Source organism: Leptodactylus fuscus, chromosome 8 (genome assembly GCF_031893055.1).
Source record: "Leptodactylus fuscus isolate aLepFus1 chromosome 8, aLepFus1.hap2, whole genome shotgun sequence".
NCBI classification, from domain to species: domain Eukaryota; kingdom Metazoa; phylum Chordata; class Amphibia; order Anura; family Leptodactylidae; genus Leptodactylus; species Leptodactylus fuscus.
This window is the reverse complement of record NC_134272.1, coordinates 49,727,337-49,744,850: the sequence shown is the minus strand read 5'-3', so window position 1 is coordinate 49,744,850 and position 17,514 is coordinate 49,727,337. Positions and strand designations below refer to the sequence as shown.

General features: G+C 40.4%; 2 protein-coding genes across 2 annotated transcripts in view; both read right to left on the bottom strand.

The window, feature by feature from the left end:
- Nucleotides 1–4,299, bottom strand: part of LOC142217245 (uromodulin-like) — a 32,146-nt gene extending 27,847 nt beyond the window's left edge. The window contains exons 1-2 of the mRNA XM_075285439.1: nt 4,173–4,299; nt 1,014–1,070 (exon numbers count right to left, since the gene is read on the bottom strand). Coding sequence (XP_075141540.1) covers nt 1,014–1,070; nt 4,173–4,299 — 184 coding nt within the window. The remainder of the gene's footprint in view (nt 1–1,013; nt 1,071–4,172) is intronic.
- Nucleotides 4,300–8,356: 4,057 nt separating this feature from the next.
- LOC142217244 (uromodulin-like) overlaps nt 8,357–17,514 on the bottom strand; it is a 73,598-nt gene continuing 64,440 nt past the window's right edge. The window contains exons 12-18 of the mRNA XM_075285438.1: nt 15,388–15,596; nt 14,206–14,363; nt 11,869–12,108; nt 11,307–11,460; nt 9,875–9,959; nt 9,335–9,370; nt 8,357–8,427 (exon numbers count right to left, since the gene is read on the bottom strand). Coding sequence (XP_075141539.1) covers nt 8,357–8,427; nt 9,335–9,370; nt 9,875–9,959; nt 11,307–11,460; nt 11,869–12,108; nt 14,206–14,363; nt 15,388–15,596 — 953 coding nt within the window. The remainder of the gene's footprint in view (nt 8,428–9,334; nt 9,371–9,874; nt 9,960–11,306; nt 11,461–11,868; nt 12,109–14,205; nt 14,364–15,387; nt 15,597–17,514) is intronic.

Here is a 17,514-nt window from a genome sequence, read left to right as displayed (position 1 = left end):
TACACCATGTAACTATTGTTGCTGGACGGGGGACAAAAAATGGTGGAAATATGCACCACTGCACTTTAGATGTTACAGTCGCAACTGTCTGCAGCTTTTAAAGGGTTAACAGCTGCGATTGGTGCAGGCACCGTTCGTGGGTGTTGTCTGTATTCTACAGCTGATACCTGCTGTGTATGGTGAGGGCTCAGTTCCTAAGTCCTCTCCATACCCACCTTTCATCAGGTGCATGGGCTTTGACTCCCACCACCCCTATTGGTTAGCTGTTCTCGGAGAATGTAGAAGGAAGCAGACAGCTATGTTCCCTGTGTAGTGGCCGAGCTGAGTCACTGTAGCTTACATTACATTAATAGGAGCTGATCTGCATTAACCTTGTCTGAGCACTAAACAGAAAACTGAGCTGTCTGCTTCCTGCTCCATTCTCTTTGTATCAGGTGCTGAGAACTGCTTATTGGTGAGTGCTTGGTGTTAGACCCAACCATTCTATCCTTAGGATAGATCAGCAGTATTTTTAACCCATAAAATCCCTTTAATACAGTAATACATGTAATACAATACATTGTGTGTGACGTGAACCAGAAACGCTATCATAGTTATGTATTTTGTATATTCATATCTTGAAGCTCCAGAGTATAGTAAGTAGATACCCAGGGAAGGTGAGTAAAAATAACAAACTGTTATACTCACCTTGCCTCTTGTATCTCTCCTGGGCATCCTTGCAGAATCCAGTGGTCCCCTTCATGCCTCGGGTGACATCACATGCTCCAGGGTCACTGCTGAGTGCCTGGGGCATCTGACATCGGTCAGAGGCCAAAAGAGACCTGAAGGAAGCCTTGTGAGTGTCGGACAACCAGGAGAGGTGAGGCAAGCTGAGTATAACAGTTTCTTATTTTTACTTACCTCTCCTGGGCATCCACATATTACAATCTGGGTTGTGAGGAGACACAGAGTATAATAGTGTTTCATAGGCTGCCAGCATTACTGTACATCTTAACATACATCTTATACTGTACCTGCTTTTGCATCAATACAAGACACGTTATAAATGCTGCTGTTGGAATAATGATAATCTACAAAAAAAATAAATAAATAAGTGCAAGGTTATTCACGTAAATAAAAATAGCAAAACAGTAAGTGGCGTGCATCATGGATAGGGATTAATCTAGGCCCTCCATAATGGTGATGGGTTTTGACTTCTGGATAGTCCTGTTGTTTGTATACTCTTTCCATGAGATTACCCCTTTGCTATTAATGTCGTTTTTATTATCAGTAAGCATTACTTGGATTCTTGCCGTTCTATAGGAAAAGGGATTAGCTTGACCGTCTCTCCTAAATGGTCACATAGCAGTTGATACAGCGGACTCTATCGTGCCTATAGGTGCACCCTTCTTAACTATCTTCTTGACTATACCCATCCAGATATGTGTGTCACAAGATAATCTGTTTTTCAGAACAGTAAGATTTTGTGTTGCTCTGTCACAATATGATAATGTTATATATGTCTATGTGCAGCTACCCTATCACGTTGTCAATTGCAGCCTTTAAAGAGTTGTGCTATCATTTTGCCATATTATATTGCCACGACTCGATAAAAAGTTCTATCATTTTTACTGTAGAGTGAATGCCATAAAAAATAACCCAAAATAATAACAGAATTCTAATTTTTTTTTAAGACAAGTTCACTAAAATATTAATTGAAGCTAGACAATAATGACATTGTATAATAAAATATTCTCATATTCAATCGTTGCCAGAAAAATTAAAAAGTTACGGCTACTGAAATAGGGAAATTAAAAAGCGAAAAAAAGCTGCTGTGCCCTCAAGCCAGTATGAATTAAAAAGACATGTCATGTTTCTAGTTCTGTTAATCCAGTGTACATGGAAAGTTTTACTATATTGTTAGCTATGTTGTCGCCTCCGGCAAAGTGTAATGACATTTATGTTTTTATGCGGATGAATAAAGTGAATGTGACTGTCAGCATTACTCTACTTTCCATGTTCATGTATTTTTTTCACCCTCTTTTGTCCATTTACTCTACATATTAAGAATAAAGTTTGAGATTTGTATCTTCTGTATTGTATTTGCTCGTATTACACTGTGTAGCACATGTCTTGAACCCGTCTATTATAATTTTTCTAAGAGGCTCCTGAAAAACGAGGGTGATCTTCAGGACTCTCAGAACAACTGGCAAATATCCCAGGCAGCAGCCAATATCCTTCTCCACCATTTACCCCTTGTTGCAGCCAAATGTAATATAGTTATAGAGTAAGGTTATGGTCACACTAGCACTGTGTGACTGTATGGATATCCTGTCCCCCGTTCTGCTTGTATTAGGCTATGCGTGGGCCACTAAGAGACATTAAAGCATTTAAGGACCACTAAAGGGACATTGTACTGTGTGAGAACCACTAAGAGGGCATTATATTGTGTGGGTAACACTAGGTAGTCTTTATATTGTAAGGGTTGCTATGGGAGCACTACACTGTATGTGGGACACTTTGGGGGCATTATAATGTGTGGGGAACAATAAAGTAGCATTATACTGTAGATACTCAGTAAAGGGCACTATTATTATGTGGGGCACAAAAATACTGGCTGGGGTTATAAGACATAAGTCCTAGGGGGAGTAAAGCTGGCCAGTCTCTGCCAGAGAAGGACCTGGTTATACTTGTAGATCATACGTTAAATAACAGCATGTAATGTCAATTAGCTGCTTTTAAGGCCAGTAGGATATTGTCATGTATTAAATAAAGGGAGAAAAAGTTGTTTCACTGAAAACAGTTTCTAGAAATTTGCAAGTATGAATAACCTGCTATAGATCAATAATGTGCCTCTGTACGCCTAATAAAAAAATAAATGTGCAATTGTCCAATACATGATGTATAGAATTGGCGCAAATATAGGTTTGTATAGTTGAACTATATTGCATTCTGTTGAAATACATACATGATGGTAAATATGGGGTTGACAGATAAATGTGGACTTAAAATGGTGTTGACTTCAGTAACAGCTTTTTGAATGTGTAGTTTCTATTGTCCTAGTTTTGATGCTTCCCATATTTAATTCATCTTCTCAAAAAACCCATCCTAAAAAATGATAATCTTTTCTACAGAGCACCAAAGAAACATTCGGAAGCTTATTAAAATGAGGCCATTAATTTATTTGTCATCCACTGATCCCAATACATTAGGTCTAGAAAGATAGCTAGATTAAATCCTTCAAAAGTACAGGATGAAATCCAGGATTAGGTTAAAAAATTCAGTTTTTCATAACGGATTTGGTCACATCCACTCCATGTGAAACTGCAAGACAGCAATAATGTGAAGCTAAGGCCTGGTTCACATCTGTGTTTGGTAATCCGTTCGGGGAGTCCACATGGGGACCCCCTCCCAAATGAACTACCAAACCCATTGGCAAGCGGTGAGCTTACATGGACCCCATAGACTATAATGGGATCTGTGTGGTTTCCGTGCAGTGTCCGCACGGAACAAGTGGAGAGAAAAATACTTCATGATCTACTTTCCTGTCTCATGACTCATGCAGAGACTGTGCGGAAAGCACATGGACCCATTATAGTCTGTGGGGTCGGTGTGCTTTCACTGCTGACCGCTTGTCAATGTGTTCAGTAGTTTGTTCGGGGGGTCCCCGTGTGGACTCCCTGAATAGATTACCGAACGCAGATGTGAACCGGGCCTAAAAACTCTTTGGTGTGGAGGACCCTGAAGACTCACTTCAAGAAAGCCTAGAACCTGCAATAACCCCACTACTACCCGCAAAATAGTACAAGCTGAGCACTTATACATAGAGTCCTCGTGGGCAGGTTCTTCTATCCCACTGTACCAATTAATCACTAAGCTAGTATATTGTACTTATTTTTATATTTTGTATGTAAATCCTCTTCAAATGTAACGCACCATGTATATATATATATATATATATATATATATATATATGTTGCAATAGTTTACATCCTATTAACTATCTAGATTTCTTAGCTTTTACAATACAATAGCTGAAAAATCAGAATACAAAGTCTACATCTCTAGTATTCTTGGCCTTGAAGATTTGGTAGTAAGTACAACATTGCTATCATAGACAGATTGCATAATTTACAGGAAAAATGTTTACATAATTAATTTCATAAATCAATTGGCCATGTCGGCATGCATACCTGTGTAATTTGGATTGAACGGGTAAGAAGTTGTATTTCTATCTATAGATGGAAATATTGTTGATCTTCCCGATGTATATGTGAATAGTATAAGAAGTAAACCTATTATGTGACGCTCCATGGCCATGTCGCTGTAACTGCAGTGGCGTTATGTAGAAGAGGTGCCAATATTTATATAACTTGTTACATTTACTGATCCACTCCCAGAATTTCAATTTTAATGAGGAAGCAATCCATAAAAGATGACTTATATTGAATGTCTGGTATCACTTCCTGCTATAAAATACACAACTCTGGAGGAATTTAATAGATCTTTTTCATATTTTGCTATTGTACTACTGAAACAGCCAAAGCAAAGAAATTAAATTTATATCCTGTGTCATATAAAATATAATCACATTGTAGCTGATCCCTGAAGAAAAATGTGTCCAAAGGATAGAACCTTTAATATGACTACATGTAAATGCAGCGGTGATGATCAAACAACAAGGAACTGTATAGGACATCATAATGACAATAGAAATGTTAGGCTGCTTTCACACGGAGTAATGCTCCGCTCATTCTGACACGTAAACACTACAGATGAGCGAACAGTGAAATATTCGATATTCGTTTTGAGTAGAGCCTCAATATTCGACTACTCATTTGAATATTGAATCCCATTATAGTCTATGGGAGCCTTCACACGATGTATCTCATTCTGATCGTAAAAAGCTCTTGAAGATACTGTAACCATCAGTCTGTATGAGGCTCGATCCTTCATAGAAAAACTGTTAATTTGGCTAAACTGGCAAGCTTGGTTAATAGGTTCTGTTTAATGGTAGCAATATTGACTCTCTAACAAACCACAGTAAGGCGGAACATATAACACCAAAATCCCTTAGCACAGTAATACTAACTAGGGGCCACATGGTGGCTCAGTGGTTAGCACTGCAGCCTTGCAGCGCTGGAGTCCTGGTGTTCAGGTGTTCAAATCCTGCCAAGGGCAAAAAACTATCTGCAAGGAGTTTGTATGTTCTCCCTGTGTTTGCATGGATTTCCATCCCATATTCCAAAAAAAGACATACTGATAGGGAAAATGTACATTGTGAGATCTATATGGGGCTCACAATCTACATTAAAAAAAAAAAAAAAAAAAAAGTAGTACTAACTAATAGAGATGAGCGAACAGTGTTCTATCAAACACATGTTCAATCAGATATCAGGGTGTTCGCCATGTTCGAATCGAACACTGCGTGGTAAAGTGCGCCAAAATTCGATTACCTTCCCTGGTGCCTTTTTTGCACCAATAACAGCGCAGGGGAGGTGGGACAGGAACTACGACACCGGGGGCATTGAAAAAAATTGGAAAAAGTCATTGGCTGCCGAAATCAGGTGACCTCCATTTTAGACGAATAGTGGATTTCAAATCCGGGTCATATGAGAATGTGAACTTTGTGACTATGAGACAGGGATAGCTGTACAGGCAGGGATAGCTAGGGATAACCTTTATTTAGGGGGGAATGTTATTAAAAATAACTTTTTGGGGCTCTATCGGGTGTGTAATTGTGATTTTTGTGAGATAAACTTTTTCCCATAGGGATGCATTGGCCAGCGCTGATTGGCCGAATTCCGTACTCTGGCCAATCAGTGCTGGCCAATGCATTCTGTTGGCGTGATGAAGCAGTGCTGAATGTGTGTGTTTAGCTCAACTACACCTTGTGCACCCTTGGCTCTGCTACATCAGAGCCGAGGGTGCGCTTGAACCCTTGTGCACACTCTGCTTCATCAAGCTAATAGAATGCATTGGCCAGCGCTGATTGGCCAATGCATTCTATTAGCCCGATGAAGTAGAGCTGAATGTGTGTGCTAAGCACACACATTCAGCACTGCTTCATCACGCCAATACAATGCATTAGCCAGTGCTGATTGGTCAGAGTACGGAATTCGGCCAATCAGCGCTGGCTCTGCTGGAGGAGGCGGAGTCTAAGGTCGGACCTGAATGGAGACTGGTGTGGAGCGATCTTAGACTCCGCCTCCTCCAGCAGAGCCAGCGCTGATTGGTCGAGTTCCGTACTCTGTCCAATCAGCGCTGGCCAATGCATTCTATTAGCGTGAACTGAGTTTGCACAGGGGTTCTAGTGCACCCTCGGCTCTGCTACATCAGATTGCTACATCTGATGTAGCAGTGCCGAGTGTGCATCAGATGTGTAGTTAAGCAGAACTGGCTCAGCACTGCTAAGTCTCTGCATTCGCATAGGAATGCATTGGCCAGCCTTCGGCCAATCAGCGCTGGCTCTGCCGGAGGAGGCGAAGTCTAAGGTCGGACCTGAATGGAGACTGGTGTGGAGCGATCTTAGACTCCGCCTCCTCCAGCAGAGCCAGCGCTGATTGGTCGAGTTCCGTACTCTGGCCAATCAGCGCTGGCCAATGCATTGTATTGGCGTGATGAAGCAGCTCTACATTCAGCTCTACTTCATCGGGCTAATAGAATGCATTGGCCAGCGCTGATTGGCCAGAGTACGGAATTCGGCCAATCAGCGCTGGCTCTGCTGGAGGAGGCGGAGTCTAAGATCGCTCCACACCAGTCTCCATTCAGGTCCGACCTTAGACTCCGCCTCCTCCAGCAGAGCCAGCGCTGATTGGCCGAATTCCGTACTCTGGCCAATCAGCACTGGCTAATGCATTGTATTGGTGTGATGAAGCAGTGCTGAATGTGTGTGCTTAGCACACACATTCAGCTCTACTTCATTGGGCTAATAGAATGCATTGGCCAATCAGCGCTGGCCAATGCATTCTATTAGCGTGAACTGAGTTTGCACAGGGGTTCTAGTGCACCCTCGGCTCTGCTACATCAGATTGCTACATCTGATGTAGCAGTGCCGAGTGTGCATCAGATGTGTAGTTGAGCAAAACTGACTCAGCACTGCTAAGTTTCTGCATTCGCATAGGAATGCATTGGCCAGCCTTCGGCCAATCAGCGCTGGCTCTGCCGGAGGAGGCGGAGTCTAAGGTCGGACCTGAATGGAGACTGGTGTGGAGCGATCTTAGACTCCGCCTCCTCCAGCAGAGCCAGCGCTGATTGGTCGAGTTCCGTACTCTGGCCAATCAGCACTGGCCAATGCATTTCTATGGGGAAAAGTTAGCTTGCGAAAATCGCAAACTGACAGGGATTTCCATGAAATAAAGTGACTTTTATGCCCCCAGACATGCTTCCCCTGCTGTCCCAGTGTCATTCCAGGGTGTTGGTATCATTTTCTGGGGTGTCATAGTGGACTTGGTGACCCTCCAGACACGAATTTGGGTTTCCCCCTTAACGAGTTTATGTTCCCCATAGACTATAATGGGGTTCGAAACCCATTCGAACACTCGAACAGTGAGCGGCTGTTCGAATCGAATTTCGAACCTCGAACATTTTAGTGTTCGCTCATCTCTACTAACTAATACAGTCCATCTCCAGGTGTCTCCTCTATCAGATTGCATCAATCCCAATGTTTGACTATCAGTAATCGTAATGTTATCACATATCCTTCGCTATAACATGGATGTCACCTTTTAGCAAAACCATTGCAAATATGCTTATACTACATACAGATGTAGCAGAGCTAACCTGAACTTCTGCAATTGGTTAAACTGCTACAGCCTGATATATTATCACAGAAGACAACAAAAACCTGTGAAAAGTCATTGAAAAAATGTTTTACAATGGCTTTACATTGGTCGTTATTGTCTTCTGTCATAAGATATCAGGCTGTAGCAATGTAACCAATGGCAGAAGTTCAGGTTAGCTCTGCTACATCTGTATGTTCAATAATTCTTGTTTTGTATATTTCACACAATTTCATGTCAACTGTCAAAAAATGACAAAGACCAAAGCATTGGATATGATTTATTTGAATTATTTCCATTGATTTTTCAGATCATAAAGGTTAAAGACAATTATAAAGTGATAATATTTGGCTAAACTGGCAAGCTTGGTTAATAGGTTCTGTTTAATGGTAGCAATATTGACTCTCTAACAAACCACAGTAAGGCGGAACATATAACACCAAAATCCCTTAGCACAAAATCCCTTAGCACAGTTCAGGTTAGCTCAAATAATATATTTTGCTAGATATTAATTGAAATGCAATCATATTTAATGCAGAATAGACAAGTAGAATAGATTATAGCAATGCATTCCTGTTCAAAGGTAAGTGAGCAACCTAGAGAGTAAAGTATACGGTTCCCCATAGGAATACAACAGTTACCCAGGTCTCCACCATGGAGTATGTGCCTAAAAAAGAGAAACATTATAAGATACTGTTAAGATTATAAATAGCTATAACCTGTACTCCTATGGAGTGCATCAATCGTACAATAGGTTTTGGATGATATGTACAGTATATTACTGAGCAATGTATTGTACTTCTTTGTGGCACATGATGCTTCAGACAATATGCACAAATGTATGACACATATTAGTACAGCATAGGAGTACCAAATAATAGTGCTCATATACATTCTAAGTGACTGCCACATGGCAATGTTAATTCAACAATCCTATACTAATGCACCAACCATGGGCATTAGCTTGGGTGTCTACTGTATAAAACAGTAGACACCCAGCGCCGCCTGGCGGCTGCCTGGCTCCTGGGCTGCCGCTTATGTTTAAACACCAGGCATCTGCCGTATTTGTACAGTGGATGTTGGGAAAGGGTTAAAAAGAGGACCTTTCACCATCTCCAATTCCAGCTCTTTGCATTATGTAATAGGCTTAGTACCACTGATTTCAGTGCAGTTGGACTTTTTTCTTTATCCCCCACCATTCCCGAGCTATCAGTGCAATTAGTTTTGGTGCTTGATATGCTATTTAGACTCTGTACTGTCAAGGAGGGCAGTGTCAGACAGGAGCAGACAAGGGGTTTGTCTCTGAGCTCTGACACTGGCTGCCTCTGCACATAAGGCACCAAAACTACCTATTTGTTGCTCTGGAGTGGTGGGGCTAGAGAGAAAATTTCACCTGAAATGGAATCACTGGAGTGGCGCCTATTAACAGATGCTATGAACTTGCATTGGTGGAGGAGGTGAAAGGTCCTCATCAATACATTTAACACATTTTATTCAGTAAGTTGTGGACTGAGATCTCTGAATGAAACTCCTATCTTTGTAAACCCCTTTCCCCATATGAATCAAGTACGTACCTCTTCCAGTGCTGGGTGTATTAACACAGGATTCAGCTGTAAATAAATAGAAGACATTGGGGTCATGATTAATTTATATAAAACCCCACTGATTTTGAGAACAATCAATAGGTGAAATTTCTCATTCATTAGACAAATCCACTGCTATTATGATGAAAACCTAAGGAGCTTCCCACTATATAACAAAGGAGGAGTATTAACATTGCATGGGATCTCTGCCCGAGTTTTGCTATGGAGTTTCATACAGCTGTCATTTGTTGTACGGGTGCTGCATTCATTATCCTATGATAAAGCATATACTGTATATTGGTACTATTACTGTGCTGTTGCATTGCTACATCAGCATTATAAAGCATCGTTGTTCTTATTATACTTGAATAGTGACATACATTTTTTATTCTTTCCTTTGTATGGTGGCAATTTTCCACATTCTCTTTTTGTGCTATGAAATTAGTATGTGCATTATCTCTGGGTAGTGACAGCTGCACAATGAAGAAAACCTCTAGTGGATGATGTAAAATTATTTAGAAATATACAAACCTTGTTTATATATGGGGCCCACAACCAAACTGGCATCAGTTGTTACACTGTCAGTGGTGCTTAGAGCCCTCACTCCAGTGCAGGTCTAAAAGTAAAGAATAGAAGTATAAGTTCTAAGCAATGATCAATCACAAGAAAAGGGGTGTTTTGCTCGAAAAGGGGTGACCATGCTCCATTCATTTGTATGGAACCACTAGAGACAGCATGGAATTAAATTAGCAGGGTGCAGAACAGAGTATCTATTTTCCTGTGTTATTATGGGGGTTTAAGAGTTTAAGAACTTGGACTTCTAACCATAATATGTGTCTTAAATATGTGAAACTTTGATAGAGAATCTTTAAGTGGAATTTACTGTCTTCGTCAAGCATGATACGGAGCACATTACAGTGATAAACATCATACTTTTATTATGTAAAGAACTTATGTAGATTTGAAGCTTTATAAAAATGAGGCACTTGTGCACTGGGGTGGGCCTTCAAATTGGGGAGCAGTACTCTTGGCATTCAGACCCCTACCATTGTTTCCCTGCACCACCATGTGCCAGGAGAGTTGATCCTCTCACTGATCACCCATCTTACCCATTTGTCACAGTGCAGAAGGATCAACCCTATTTTCATTAGCACAAAGAAGTACAAGAAGTAATGGGATCAAACTAAGAGGAAGGAGACACAGATTAAACATTAGGAAAAACTTTCTGACAGTGAGGGTGGTGAGTGGAATAGGCTGCCATGGGAGGTAGTAAGCTCTCCATCAATGGAAATCTTCAAGAGGAAGCTGGATAAATATATATCTGGGATGGTTTATGAAAACCTGCACTCGCGGGGGGTTGGACTCGATGGCACTTCCAAATCAAATCAAATCAAATATCAAATATAAGCAGTGCTCCAGGGCTGAAGGCCCATCTCCGTGCACCAACATAATCTACAAAGGTAACAGACATAACATAGGTATGAGATTTTTCACCACAAGGTGCCCTGTAGCATGGTGGTAGCAGTTGAATATGCTTGGAGGAGGTAGTAGTCTTCCTTTGACCCTGTATATAATGAATAGAGACGAGCGAGTAATATTTGAAACTCTCGTTTTGAATAGCACGCACCCATAGGAATGAATGGACACAGCTGGCATGCAGGGGGTTAAGCGGCCGCTTCCATTTATTCCTATGGGTGCGTGCTATTTGAAACAGCCGTTTCGAATAGTACTTGCTCATCTCTAATAATGAATAATTCCTAATCTATTGTATATTTACCTTGTTCAAAATCTCCTCTTGCTGTCAATGAATTGTAGAAGATAAAACTAGTAAAAACCATATCTTGTTTCATCACTGGTTTGGCATTTGAAGCAGTTGTTGGATTTTCTCAGTAATGTCTCTTTATGGTTTCATGCTGACTGATACAAAGGCCATAAAGCAGTTTCTTGTTAAGACTAAACTTACCGGTGTGCAGGTCATAGAACAGATATGGATATCACAGTACAGATACACAACATTGGAATCTTTTATGTATCTAAACAGCTGGACAGAAAATCGGCCATTCCCAGATGCTCCATTTTCTATCACTTTAATGCTAGAGTCTTGCATGACGGGACAGCTGAAAGAAAGAAGAAAACCCACCTGGAGTCACTCAGGGGTCAATAATCAGACATGAATCCATGAAGTATAAGCTGGGTTGGGCCGGTCCACCAGGGTACAAGAGATACTCTGGAGAGTACCTTAAACAATGGGTCCCAAAGGCTCAACAGAAGAAAACACACATATGTAGTTGACTTTGAAACCCATCATTTGTCAGTAGGGTCCATTAGTTACAAATACAGATATTATATAAACAATGATAACAACAAAGTTTACAATATCCAGTAGAAAACGTGGACAAGACCATGACTCATGTGGTAAAGTGTAGGGTTCTCAAAATCAGATGCTTTGGTTGACCCAAGGAATACAGAATATGAGATACTGCAGCAGAGACTTGTCCTCTAGTATATGTTCCTGAGATACATACCTGTTCTTGATGATGTCATATTTTGTAGTAGAGTTTATTGAGGGTACAGCATAGCAATTTGTTATCTGCACGGCATATTGAGAAATGTCTCCTATTTTTAGGAGAATTCCAATAAACAGATTGGTTGCAGATGTCAGTATAACCTCAGATCCCTCATAGGGTGTTATGTAGCTGGAGTCTTTATAGAGAGCCATAGTCACTTGTAGCTTCCCTGTGCCTTCCATGTCCACAATGGCTGAGCTGTAATGATAAGATAAGATAAGATATTCCTTTAATAGTCCCACAATGGGGAAATTTCAGTGATACAGTTTCATAGATGGTACAGTAGTATATAACACGAGAGAGTAACACATATAAGCTCATGGCAGATAGAGAAATCCTAGGAATCATAGCAACTAAAAAAGAAAGAAACACAGACACACTGCAGGATCATTTAGTTCTCTGTGCGGATTGATGTTAATAATAATACAGCCGACTGTGGTTGTAGGACACGAGAAGGGGGTCACAGCATGTGGATATAACAAGCAGAAATTTTGCAGAGGTGGGGGACATAGTCAGCTATCATGATACATGTGGTAGTTCTCGGTAGGTAGTGAGATCTCCTGCTCACAGCTGATAGTTTGGTATCTTGCATCAGCACTATTGTCCTTTTAACCACAAAAAAAAAAATGCCCCAAATGTCTTTCATCACAAGCCCTCCTCCTCCTTCCTTCTTACCACTGTGTTCTACTGCCCCAAAGAAGTCAGAAACCATCCAGGTGTACATGGTGCTGCTTTCTTGCCAAGCTTCCATAACTCTTGGGGTAGGTGGGTGATGGTAGGTTCCCAGGCTGTAGCAGAGTCCCACGTGTCCACAGTAGAAGAAAGAAATACCAGTCAGCTGTAGGCATCTTCACACATCAGTAATAGATACCAAAAAAAATCATCTCCTTGAAGAAGAAGTCCACACTTCCATGTAGGTTTTCCTCCATGCCGCATGGTGTCCATGGGGGGATGGTAGCAGGCACATGTGTAGACACAGGAAACCAGCTGAACCAGGTCTTGTCATTGTCCATGATTTACAATAGAAACAAAAGGAACAAAATACTCCACAGGGTCCTCCATTCGATTTATAGTTGCTAATTCATAGTGCTAGTTTTCTTGGTTACAGGATTCTTGAAGATACAGAGAAAAAGAGTGAGAAAGGAAAGATAAAATTTGCTCCCAGCTTGGAGCACTGCATCAAGGCAGCCAGCCACTCAGGGGGCGGCGCCAGAAAAAAAAATAAGTACAGAAGTTTTATGGCACTAGAGTGTTTTGTGGAGACAGAGACATAACTTGGAGCTCCTGGGGCTGTAAAAGGGTGACATGGTACTAAAATAGTGTTGTAGTCTTCTATCAGATAGCTGATAGGCATAGGTACCCCACAAGGTACCCCACAATCCAGCCAGAAAGCTTGATGCCCCTCTGATTGGCTTAGACAGTTGGTGAGCAGCTAGTGACAGATGAGCAAGATGCTGCAATGACTATAGGGATAGGCTAGGCCTGTGTATGCTAGACATTACTCAGTGTGAATCAATTGGTTACCCTATGGAACACTATAAGAGACTTATGCTGGACTGCAACTTAAGTAAAACTGCTGATGGGTCCAGCTGGATTCCACTTGGTTACTGTGGCAGACATCAATTCGGTGGAGTTTATTGAGGAGCTGTAGCAGAGGTCTGAATACCTGGGTGCCAGAGGGTCAAATAACCATTCTTTATAGAAAACATAGTATAGTGAAGGCTCTTCAGAGCAGGGCAGATTGGTGAAGGCCATCCACCAGTTACTCAGAAGAAAGTTGTACTGTACTTTAAGTTAAGGTCTTCTTGAAATGAGGGCTTATGTGGATTTAACAAGTACTCAAGATAGACAGTGGCCCATATAATAAGGATTATATTATGTTCAGTTTCAGTTAGGTTCAATAGGATAGGGAAGAGCACCTCATTGTGTGTAATGTAACCATTAGGATTATGTGTCTCATCTTACTGCTATAACCATCAAGCTTATTGTGCCACTCAGAGATGTAATTTGAAGCTCCTGGTCCCCAATGCAAAATATCTAAAGATGCCCCCACTTATCACGTGCTATCTATAAAATTGTTGTCTTTTTATGTTGTAGAGAGGTTTTTGAGTCTCCTGAGGCTCCTGGGCCTGATAGCAATTGCTACCTGTGCATGACTTATAGCTATGCTCCTGGTGCCACTGTATGCAAGGAATAGCATTTTATGTATCACTAGATATAACATCTTACCAATGTTTATCATGTAAGAGATATGGTACAATGTTACATTAAATATTCATATTACATCATACTTACCCTGAAAATGGCTTCAGTGCTGTTTCGAGGGACAGCTGCATGTCCAATGGATATACACAAGAATACCTAATACTGAGGACATTTTCTCCACCAAGTGATGAGGCCACATCCAGGGAAAGGAAAATGGTGTTTTTATAGATAACATGTGTGCCATTGTTCTGTATAAAGAAACCAATCTTTTTATTATCTTGGGGAGAAGATAGTTGCTCAACAACAAAGATTAGTTTTGGATGTAAATTCAACAAACCTCAGTACCCTCAGTCTAAATATGTAGATCTCTAATACAGATCTACACCTGTACTTGACATACCTCCAATTATAAAGCAACTTTTTCCTAATTGTACGGTATAGTCCAAGTGAATACTGGACTAATAATAATAATGATAATGATCAAAAATCGTATTTTAAAAACGATCCTATTGAGCACTTCAATTTTTGGACTCCACGTTATGTAGTGATTAAAAAATCCGCCGGCTACTTAGTCCCCCTGCTGCTGCTTACCTGCACAGATTCGCTGCCGCTCCCCGTTGTTCTCACTCCTCTTCTTTCTAATTCACATACCTGAAGAGCGCCGTTCACACCCCCACCTCCCAGGCTAGTGTTACAGATGCTGGGAGAAGGCAGGTATTGTTGTGGCTTAGGAGAGGGTGGGCGGGTACAGGGTGGGGAGAAGTGAGTGCATCACTTACATCTCCCCTCCCAGTACCCACCCACACTCTCCTAAGCCACAAGCCCCGTCTTCTCCCAGCATCTGTAACACTAGCCTGGCAGGCGGGGGCGCGAACGGCGCTCTGCAGGCATGTGAATTAGAGAGAAGAGGAGCGAGAACAACAGGGAGCGGCAGCGATTCTGAGCAGGTCAGTTGAGCGATCAGGATCGGAATTCCGTTCCCGATCTTTTTCGCCGATAGAGATCTGATCTTTTCCAATCCTGATCACTCAACCCTACTCTTTACACATATGAATATGGAGATGGAGGTATGAAGAGAAGGCTTCTGGAAGATGCATACAAATAACGGCTGCTGCAGTTTGCTATGCTGTGAGTAAGGGGGGAATTATTTTAACACTGATTTAGTTTCATGAGCAACTGGACTCCTTAACCAAATTAGAGATATTTTACGAGTGCACACATATGTGTATGTTGACAAACCTACTATTCTATGTTTTATTCATCTTTACATACCACCAGCTCATTTCCACAGACTCCTCTCTTTAAAATAGATACTACAGAAATGATGTTTGTTGTGTTGAAATCAGAAAATCCTACGCAGGTATTGTCTATAAGATGAATGTTTTTAGTGTCCAGATTGAATTTTTTTAAATCGCATTTCTGGAAGGAAGCTTTTATTTCCTGAGAACCACAAGAAAGCACTGGGCGGATGTCTTCTAAGGCTGCAAAAGAGAATGATACATTATTAGTAATGATGATGGCAATAACTGGACACTTTGAATGAACTTCAATTGAACACTGGAGTTCAGTTGATAGGAACAATAGGACAACACACAGTAGTAACCCAACCGTTCACACTGAAATCCATGATGTTTAAGTAGTTTTGCTCATTCTAGGACCAATTTTTGCATTTCAAGTAAATGGAACTAAGCTGCAATATGTTAGAAAGCAAAGCCAGAGATAAAAGAGAAATAATACTTGGTGACAGCCACAAAGGGGGGGGGGGGATAATAATGTTTTTGTAAATATGTTAAAAAAAAATTAAAAAACCTATAAGTTTAACCCTTAGTAGACGCAGACATTTTTCATTTTTGTGTTTTCGTTTTTTACTCCTTACTTTCCAAAAGCCATAACTTACTAATTTTTCTGCCTACATAGTCCAATAAGGACTTGATTTTTGCGTGACAGGTTACAAAGGTTCCATGCATTATTTTGTACAATGTACCGGAAAGCAGGAAAAAAATTCAGAATGAAGTGGAATTGAGAAAAAAAATACAGTACTGCCATATTCTTATGGGTTATGTTTTTTACAGCTTCCACTCTGTGGTGAAAATGCTGTGTTAGCTTTATTCTGCCGTTTGGTTCGATCATGGTGATACCAAATTTATATAGTTTTTCTCATGTTTTAATAACTTTACAAAAGTTCTAAATTTTGAAGAAAAAAAAATTGAATCACCATAATTTGGCCCCACTTTTTTATATTTCAGTGTACAGAGCTATATAAGGTGTATTTTTTTTTTTTTTTGGCGGGACAATATGTAGATTTTATTGGTACCATGATGGGGAATGTATGCCGTTTTGATCACTTTTTATTCCAGGTAATTTGGCAAAAAACCTCCAAATCAGCCATTATGATTCTTTTTCCTGCTACGCCTTTTACTATATGGGACAAATGTTTTTATATTTTAATAGTTTGGGTGTTTTCGGACTTGAGGATGCTTAAAGTGTTAATGTTTACTTTTATTTATTTATAATTATATGAGAGCTAGGGTAAAAGGGGTGATTTAAATTTTTAGTCTTTTTTTTATTTTTTATTTTTTATTGCCCACTAGAGGTTTTGAACATGTGATCTTTAGATCACCTGTGCCATAGACTGCAATACTACTATATTACAGTCTATGGCAGGTTTCCTATGGAACTATTGAAGCCTGCTGCAGGCAGGCTTCAGTACTTACAATACTATGGCAGTGCTGGGAGCCTTCAGAAGCCTCCAGGCTGCCATGGTAATGGAATGCTTCTATTGATCGCACCACGGGAGACATTCCCCTTACCTCGAATCAAAGAGAAAGCGAAAAACAATGGAGTCAATTGGCCATTTATGGTCTGTATACACGGTGTTCACATATAATTGCCCACTTACAGTACAGGTATACAGTACATATATTTACTGCTTATCGCTATACATTTCACCTTAAGATTTATTCTGGAGACTTTTTATGTCCTTTCCCATATTTTTTCTGCATGTATGTTACTATGTCGTATATGTGTTTTATTACATATTAATAAATTTATTTTTTACTATTACATGTGGTTTGTTTTGCATGAATTCAATGATCCCACATGTTGCATTTTGTTAGTTGCCTCTGTTGTATGTCATGCTTCTATTTTAGAAAAGGTGCATAAAGTAGTAAAAAGTTGCATTTTCTGCACAAAAATCTGTTTGCGTGTACTGTTCACCACAAGGGGTTAAATGCTTCATGTACCTCTGGTTGGCATAAATAGGATCCAGTATATTTCTGGGAAAATAGCAAGGAAAATGTCTGGCATTCTGCTAAATTACAAATGCGCCTTGTTATTTTCCAATTATCTGTTTTTATAGCTATTTTAATGTAATGTCTATAGACGCATTTATCACATTGT